A 9,631-nucleotide genomic window follows, 5' to 3' on the forward strand; every position below is an offset into this window, starting at 1 on the left:
CAACGAGCTAAAACACCCAAGCTAGAAATAATGAGATTGGAAATAATCATATTTTCTAGTTATATATTTCTACTAGAAATATATATGTTAGAAAAATTGGTTACTTCACCCACCACTACTACCTCCCTCTATATTAAATAAAATGTAATACTTGGAAAGATACTTCTCTTTACAATCTTTCCAAGTTGAAAGACCTACCCCTCGCCAGTTGACATGCATCCCCTCTCTCTTGATTTGTCATGGACTTGCCTTCCTACTGTCACCGGTTCCTCCATTTGTCACGCCTATCGTCTACCTTCAACTCTACCCGAGGCCTAGCTTTCCGCCCACTCAGCGACCTATAACACCAAACCCTATGCCAAATCAACCTCTAATTTGTTTGTCGATCCTAATCTCCATACCTCCTAACACCACCATTGAGGCAGTCTAGTTACTTGGCCTTCCTACCCTTTAGCATGCATGTCCCTTGGTGACATACGTACCACACAAAAAATCTTTTAAGATAGTTCGTCTTATAACATGTGTAAGACTTGTGGGACCTCCATCTTGGTTTCCCTTATCAATACCCACTGTTGTGATCACTTGGAGCTATGGACCATATTCAATAGAGATGCAGAGAGAGAGAGAGAGCGAGAGAGAGAGAGAGAGAGAGAGAGAGAGAGAGAGAGAGAGAGAGATACCTACATATAGAGTATTGCAAAGAAAGCAAGCCTCTAAGTAGCAATGTCATTACTAAACATAAATATATAGATATTAAAAGTCAATATATCCAATTATAGCAATAACCATGTACTTGCTACTATCTAAAATAAAAAGAGCAATTGCAAATCCGATACAAAAACACAACCATAGATTCAATCAAAGGTAATATGTCCATATTTGTTGCAAACCATAATATCATCACTATGCAGAGCAAAATCATCAATAAAAACTGATTGTGATCTTCACTTTTCCACCAATGGTCGATCGAAATGATCATCTCTATGGCACATGAATCTTGCCATATCTGCAGCATAACATGGCAAAGACCTATTTCTAGGGCGCTATCTCAACAATGTAAAAAATTGTTAAGAAGAATACAATGATGTTTTTAGTTAGAACTTACCAATCCGTGGGCACTTGAAAGTCAAAGGTCTCCATATCATCATCCTCTACTGGTACATATGATGAGGAGGCTCCCATATCCACAAAGTAAGAAGATATCAAAGGTCAAAGATGATTATCAATAATAGAATTTCATTCTCCATTACAAGAAACCACCTTCATGTATGTAGACATGCTCTCAAAACTAGTCCCGTTCCTGCTCCAAGCTCCAAGGCAGTGCTATTGTAAGTAGTTAGAAACTCCACAAACATGAACATGAAAACAAGACTTTTCTCAGTTCCTCCTCGTCGACTTCCGATATTGCCTGCTTGTTTGGAGCGTTTTGATGATGGAAGAAAATGTTAAAGGATATAATAGTCCAAACTTTGATGGGTCTCCTTTCCTATTATATTCCCTTCTTCAAAATGAAGCAATGGTGTGCAGCCATATCTTTTTCAAAGAAGCATATGAAATGCATTCTTCTAAAAAAATAAAAAGAACATAAATGTTATTTAATATATAATACTTAAATGTCAATGCATCATCCATAAAAATCTATATTTGATATAAAGAGGTACATCATGCAATTTTTATTGAAACTCACCTACACCACAAAATCATTATTTCTAGTGTAAGCATATGGCACTCTCGTCTCAGCCAATCATTGAAGATGAACCTCCATCCATACTTTTGAGGCCATACTCTCAACAATCGGAAGAGATGATGTGGATCCAGCACATAACAAGTGCCATCCACCGTTATTCATACAAGCTGCCACAATGCCCAATGAGTAGAGGACATGATCTCAGAGACATCATTCCAACAAGGCATTGCTTTATACCCTACACAGTTATACGAGAAGGACATCAAGAATATACATGAATATTAATCAATTTTGTGATTTAGTACTCCTTAACTACCAAAACATAACCTGGAATCATAGATCCACTTGGTAGGTCAACAACACGTAAATCAACACTCCAAGCGCAAGTCTTCTTGTGTTGTAGCCTTCTCTCACCGCTAGCCTTTAGAAAAAATGATCATATCGTTTTAAAGTCTCAACCAAGATTTTCCGCAAGCATGTCCTTACCCAAGACATGGTAGTCAGATTCTAGAATTGCCACACTCTCCTTGGATGCACGACGAGAGAGTTGAGAGAAGGATTGAATTGGCAAGTATATCATGTCACTTGGTGAATCTCTTCTTTCTCTTCTCAACATGTGTAATATTGAGATCAACACACGTTTTCCTACATTTATTTTCAAAACAATGCATGGCCAAATTATAAACTCTTATACAATGAACAACACAAAACATGCATGTAATGTGAGTCTCTATACCTGGTGTGTCTTCAACAGTAACCTTTGTTCGTCTTGTCTTTGCAGGCAGCTTTTCCAATTAAAGTTTCTTGGCTTCTAAAATATTTCTTTGTGGCTCTTGCACCTGTCTCAATGTATCTTCCTTCATATTTCCAATTGACCCTGAGTCCAATATACACTGTCCTTTTTTATGTCTTGCATATGCTTCATTTTCCTCCTGAATACAACATCCTTTCTTCATATCAACCCACCATTGAAAATGCTTTCTTTTCCAATCACTAAGAAGAAATGCACATGAAGACTTCCTATCCTCTCTGAAAATAGTTGAAGTATGGAGGTGACAACACTGGCCATGCTTTACAAATATTAGGGAGAGTGTATATCTTCATACTACTCAACAAGGATAGGAGAAACCTTCACAGTAGATTGTTACAATTGAAATTAAGAAAGGCATAACAAAGTATCACCTATTGTTAAGAAAGAGATCCATTTAAGATACCTGTAAACCACTCTTCCAGCAACATTTGGTAGATCAACTTGCTTTATTGTTGAACTTTCCACCATCATTTACTCTGAGAGAGGCTCAAAAAGGCTATCTCTATAACGGAATAGAATATCATTGAAGTACTGGCTCAATGTCGGATGCTCTAGCAAAGTCAAGAGCTCGCCTCTAATATTTTTCTCCACCACTTGGGAGAGCATTCTAGAGGCTTCGGTCAAAAGTTGCTCCATACATACCTCTTTTGCACACCATATTATGAACTCATGGTCACCCCCAAGAATACCATAAGAGATTTTCAAATTATCATCAGCACCGAGCAAATCAAGCATACAAATCTTCTTATCTTGAGAATATGCTGCAGTTGAAACTTGGTATAATTTATCCAGTGGGATCTTTTTGGAGGCTTCAAACATTGGCAATCCCCAGAGCACATCAAACCAAGGCTTCCCCAAGCTTGGATTGATGATACATTAACATTTGCAAGTAGATGGTTAACTTCATTTGATACTAGAGTACTATTAATGCCATAGACACAAGCATTGCAAAGTAGTTCCTTTAAAAATACACTCTATGAATCTTTCGCACAAATGTTTTGGTCACAATTTTTCTTATCAACATGAGTTTATGCTCCTGCTCTTCTTTGCGTAGAGCACTTGGTATCTTTTTCTCATCCTTCCCTACATTCCTTTTGTAGCTTTCCTAATAGGTAAAGAGAAAATACATCGGGACATGGTAAATGTATTGAAGTTATAGGCATATCAATTGAAGTAGCACAAAACTCACAGAGAAAACCATCTGAGCGAGCAGGGATTGTGTAAGAAGGTACCAAACTTTACCACCTCGAGAAGCCTCTACTACACGTGCTTTTTCAATTTTTTTGAATTTATTTAGTAAATGGTGCATGGATTAGATCCTCATACATTTCTAAATAACAAGCATTGATGATGCATGGTTGATGCATAGTTTTGCTGGAAAAATTATGCCAGACGTGTCCCCACCAACTTCCTCCTGTAATTGGATTTCTCATGTAGAACTAGGCTACTTTGAAAATGACTATGTCAGGTGGATCAATCAAAGCCATCATTCATACTTAAGCGGGAAAAAGATGAAAAGAAAACCCATGACATCATCCCCAAAAGTAAGTAGTGAGATCATCACATGCTCAGTGATTGCACACTTAGATATAATTCACCGGAAAAATTGTATCTTATATGCATACTGATAGCCACAATACCACATGAAATTATATCAAACATGAAAGTTCTCCTCAACACTAATGGCCGGAATACTACACTCAAATAGAATTATACTAGCAAAATTATATCAAACAAGAAATTTCTCCTCTACGACTAACGAATTAAATTTGTGCCCAAACGAGCATGCAGAAACGGGGATTTCTTCATACCTTGATCAAATAGGGTGGGGTGTTGTTTGCTCAATTTCCTTGTTAGGCAATGAAACAACTCTCTATATTGCTTAATTAATGGGAGGCAGGGTTGAAACGCAATTAATCGTCCGTCCGAGCGACACTTCTACCTTGTAATTTCATCTTTTATTTTGGCGATGAAAACATGCAATTTACTCTACGACATGCATTGTACTACCATATGTGGATTCCGTTAATTCTACCTCTGCTATGTGAAGTTGCTTTGCATTCATGCACTCTTGCCAATCCCGATAATTATTATTCTTTTATAAAGACATGTATTATAAAAAAGTTACTCCGTTTCATAATTTGAGAAATCAAGTTGGATATTGAATCATATCTTCATCTTTAAAGCCATTCACCTTTAATAATTAACTTGTTAACTCTACATGTTCCTCTATTTAGAATTCAACCAGGCTCTTGACACCTAATTCGCTGTAATATTAACTCTGCAAAATGGTTGATGATGGTCCAATAGAAGACTCCAAGGGTTTAATATTAAACATTGATTGTACTAATAATGCTGCTATTCTCTCTGTCTCATATCTATCTTCGTATTTCAAATTGTTGGAAAGCATAATTTAACTACATCAACAAGCCAATGAGAGGGATGGTACTGAGCTATAGTTTGGGGCTCAAAGCACTGCTGGTCATAATGGGAGAGAATATCATTTAGATATTATGTTTGGAAAGAGATTATTTGTCTTGGGATCTCATCAACAATCTTTAGGTTCTTATCACAGTATTTCTGACCTTATTACCAAATTGCCTTCACATAATGTGCTCAGCATTTCATTTAAGTTTGTATTTACACTTCAATAGGCTACTGAGCTACCACGAAGATATGATGGAAATGTTTTATTTGAGTTTCCACCATCTGTGGATGGACCAAAAAGTAAAGGTATGGAAACAAAGTTCAGTGGACATGTGTGGAGTGATGATGTAACATCACGAGTTTCAGGCTTTAAAGGGATAGTCAGGATAAAAAAATGTGCAGGCCATCTATTGTGTGAGAATGGCCTATATCCCTACCTTCAAAGGACAGGTACAAAGAATGATTTTCATTGGAAATGTCGTGTACAGAAGATCCCAGATGTTGACAATTCTGCAAATTGATCTTTGAAGTGCCTACACTGCAAATGTCCTCCATTTTGTGTAGCCTTGTGTGACTACAAGATATCATATGCATAGAGTTTGTGATGTATCATCAAAGAAGGAATTTGATGATTTAAAGAAAAAGGTGCAAAACATAGTGAAACAAGGCACAAGTTCAAGGACTAAAAGTTTGCTACAAAAGCAGGTGGCAGAAGACTTGGTGCTAGAGGAAATCATATCTGGGAAAAATAACCTTCACCTTACAGACATACTGCTTTTGCAATGGAATGGGGTATTTTTGCCTATCAGATTATGCCTTTTGGGTTAACTAATGCTCCTGTCACCAGCTTAATGCCTTGTTTGAGAAGCTCTTGCCAGTGTTGTCATCCAAAAGGTAAATCAGTACTTGAAGAATTTCCAGATGTTTGAATTAATGTTTGAAAATATAATCTTTTTTTTAGCTATTGATTCACTCTAAGCTTGCCTTGTTTCCAATTCTTGTAGGATTGCAAGATAGAAGAGAGATGATAAGGATCTCAATCATGGACTAGAGAGAATCTTGAACCTAAAGTCAAAAAGCAAGTTGAAATTTATTAATGGAGTTGTTTTTCTAGGTCAACTACCATTAACAAACTATTCTAGATGTCATGTGTTAAAAATGACCACCAAGGGTCCAATCTCAGGAGCAGATCTTCTGAACAAAGTGTGGCCATGAAGGGAATTAGGAAATTTTTGGGTTTGCTTTGATCATGTCAAGAGGATAAGGGATTGACACTCCATGGCCTGTCATGTCTATAATCCCTTTATGCAAGAGCTTCAAACCATAGTCATTGGGGAGTTCAAAATTGAGGACACATAGGCTCAAGCGCTATTTTGAAATTTGCAAAATTTGGTCATGGAAAAGGAATTTTTTAGTGCACTTGAGTTCCATGGTTTCATGGCAGATGAGGCTCAACAAAGTTGGTTGGTTGTGAGGACAGTATTTAATGGAGGTCCTCAGAATGTTATGGAAGGTAAGTAAAGAACTTGCTTGTGGGATTGGGAGGATAGCTTGGAGAGACATTCTAGAAAGTGTATTTCCCTTGAGAACCAAGAGGAATTCAAAATTAGGTGTAGAGCTTGGAAAAATTTCCCTACTGCTGAGAGTGCAAAGCATGAGCTAGATTCTCTCTGCGAGTTGTTGGAAATGGGTAATGCCAGACCCAACAATGAAAGAATGCTTAAGACTTGGATTTCATGGTGGCATGCAAGGGTTTCCACTAGGGAGAGTACATTTTGAAGGTAAAGTTTTTTTTAATTAGTCACAAATAGTAAAACCACACATGCTTGCTTCTATTTGTCACTAACAATGTAAAAAAATTTGCAGGAAATGGAGGAAGATGATAGATATTTGGTTCCTCGAAGTAACCTGTCGGAGTCCATTCAGAGGAGTTGGTTAGCTACAAACAATGGGGTCAAATACATGTCTCTATATGATACATGTCTCTCAAGCCTTGTAGCCTCTTTTTTTCAAGGGGCGAGACATGCTGCACTTTTGAAGGGTCAACACATAGCATATGGACCAATATTTTGTAAGATGAAACAAAGAGACACAACGTGGACTAAAAGATCATATTCGCAAGGAAAAATAATAGACCTCACAAATGTGGTTGCAGAGGAAATTGGAGTTGGAGCAGAGGTAAGTATTGGATATGATAATACTACGACAGTAAGAAAGAAGAGACCTAGATCAATTGTGTCACCAATTCCACAGGCTATAGTTTTAAAGGATCACTAAGCCAGTGCCACAAAGACACTCTTATCCAACTGCAAGTGCTAGTAGAAATGAAGTGACTACACAAATAAGAGATGTGGATGTTAGTCCAACATTGTGGGCTATACGAGGAACCAATCATGCAAGCATGTACGGTGTCAGGGATATCTTAGAACCATAAAAGCAAAGTGTCAGAAATACATAGATTCAAAGGGGCGTGCTGGAAAGGAGGGAGTTCCTATCCCTTCTTTCTATGGAAGAATTCGTGTCTCAAAGGATGAATCAGATATTCAACCACAAATGATATGGTTTTGTGGTGATTGTGTGGAGCACACTTGGAAACCAACAACTACAATATATGGGTTTCTATCACCTGCACCAACAAAATGGGTTGTGGAAGTTGAACATGCCTCATTCCTAATGAGATTCGTTGTCTTCAAAATGCAAGATTTATTCTAGAAGGCATAACAGAAACATGTGTTCTTAAATACCCTACAGGTCGTAGACAAAACATTGCAAGCAAAGGAGCACCACCAGAATATACAAAGGGTCAAAAAGTCATCTTAAGAAGAGAAATCAGTAAGGAAACGCAAACAAGAACTGGTGCTACATTTTCCGTGGGATGTTAGGTAGTGCATACCATTGTGGTTCAGCAACGGGAATATGTTGAGTTCATTTTGACTACACAAGGGTCAAAGAGAAAAGGAGCTCCATACACTGCTACAATGTGTGTGTTTCCATCGTGTACATGTGATGATTTTGTGCGTGGATCATGCATTACAAAACGCTACAGGCCATGTAAACACATCTATTGTGTCTTATTATGTCACTTAAAACTAGAGTTGGAAGCCAATAAGCTAGTCCACCAATCTGCTTTAACACTAGTCCTGTATAAAACTAGCCACTTTTGTGGCTTTTTGAGACTTTTTAAAAAATTCTCTAACACTATGTTAGTTATCCACATAAAAAAAGGTTCAAGGAATTATGCCCAACACTCAATCTGCATTGATTAAAAACAGTACAGAGCTAAATGAAGGTGTAAAGGTGTCTTTCCATTGCCATCTTCTACGACTAATTTGTGCGGATGGACAAATTTTTTCTATTTTCTTTTGAAAGTAAATCAAATCGCTGCTAAGCAGGCCCAAATTTCTTTGAAAAATTCCTCAATAGGTATGTGATAGATATGCCAAGCTTTTCTAACCCATATACAAAGACTGCCAACATTTTTTGCTTCTCTAAGTTAAGTAGTGAAGTGCAGTTTTACGTAAAAATTTGCTAATTTTAGAAAAGTAAAATTTTTATTTTTGAGGTTCTCATGTAAATTGTGTATGTAGAAACATTTTTCATGTCTTGAACCCATACTTAAGAAGTTTCATGTAACAAAAGTTATATTTCATTTATTGGAATCCTGATGTGAGCCATTTTTGTGGCTTCCGCCAGTTTTGTGGCTCATTACAAGTCTAGAGTAAACAAAAGACGAGCTTCATACTACCCTTGCCGGAGTGTGAACACCTACATATTCGTGTAGTTTGTGTTTGCTTGTAGGCAGAGAACATTGCTTGCTTCTCACATCCTAGCCAGTTTTGTAGTGCGCTACACATGTTTTTTGTACTCCATATTTTGAAGTTTACAAGATGAAACTATGGTGTTGCGTATGAATAAGTTTTCGTACTAAGTTGTCAGGGTTTATTGTTGGCAAAATCACTTTACTTTTCTTACATACATCATGAAGAATAACAATGTTATAAAGGGGTTAATAAAGCTAAAAGTTATCCGATGATAATTTCACTTCAAAATATACTAGTTAAAACAGGAAATTTTGATCACATGTTTGGATACTAGGCTCGTTAGCTCGTGGGTTTTGGCTTGTAAAATAGCAACCCCCTCACAATGGTCATCTTGGCCAATGTGCTCATGAGCACATTTCAAAAAACAGCAATGGACATTCCAACTTTGAGAAGAGTAATTAGTGTCTCTGCAAGTGGTAGAGATGGCCCCTATTGCCCCTATGACACATCCAAACAATGCACTGCATCATTTAGTCTTGAAGAATCTCATAGAAAAATGTGTAGCAATGAGATTGTTTTCTATGAGATTGGAATAGAGATACAGATAGAGAGAGAGAGAGAGAGAGAGAGAGAGAGAGAGAGAGAGAGAGAAAGAGATAGAGGGAAAGATAAAGAGTTAGAGAAAGAGATCTAAAAGAGAAAGAGATAGAGAGAGAAAGATAGACTTCATTATCATATGACCTATGGGACCAAAGCTTTATGTGGTGTAGTATGTGTTTGGCAGATAAGTGATTCTTGATGCTCCAAAATTGTGATGATGATAGTCGCAATGGAGAGTACACCCTGTGGTTGGGAGAGGAAAGTGTGTGCATCTAGGTCATGACTAAACATGTGAGGGAATCAAGTTTGGATGTGACTAGAAGCTAAGAGATCTAGTAGTGTATG

General features: G+C 37.3%; 1 protein-coding gene and 1 pseudogene across 1 annotated transcript; one reads left to right on the forward strand and one right to left on the reverse strand.

The window, feature by feature from the left end:
- Positions 1 to 2,141: 2,141 nt before the first annotated feature.
- On the reverse strand, positions 2,142 to 3,699 carry LOC147421316 (uncharacterized; annotated as a pseudogene).
- A 3,095-nt stretch (positions 3,700 to 6,794) lies between these two features.
- LOC147421317 (uncharacterized) lies at positions 6,795 to 7,359 on the forward strand. The gene is given in 2 exon segments (XM_086504626.1): positions 6,795 to 7,171; positions 7,173 to 7,359. Coding segments are annotated over 2 exon segments (564 nt in total).
- Positions 7,360 to 9,631: the final 2,272 nt, after the last annotated feature.

This window comes from Adiantum capillus-veneris, chromosome 28, assembly GCF_014529385.1.
Source record: "Adiantum capillus-veneris isolate H3 chromosome 28, ASM1452938v2, whole genome shotgun sequence".
In the NCBI taxonomy this organism is placed as follows: Eukaryota; Viridiplantae; Streptophyta; class Polypodiopsida; order Polypodiales; family Pteridaceae; genus Adiantum; species Adiantum capillus-veneris.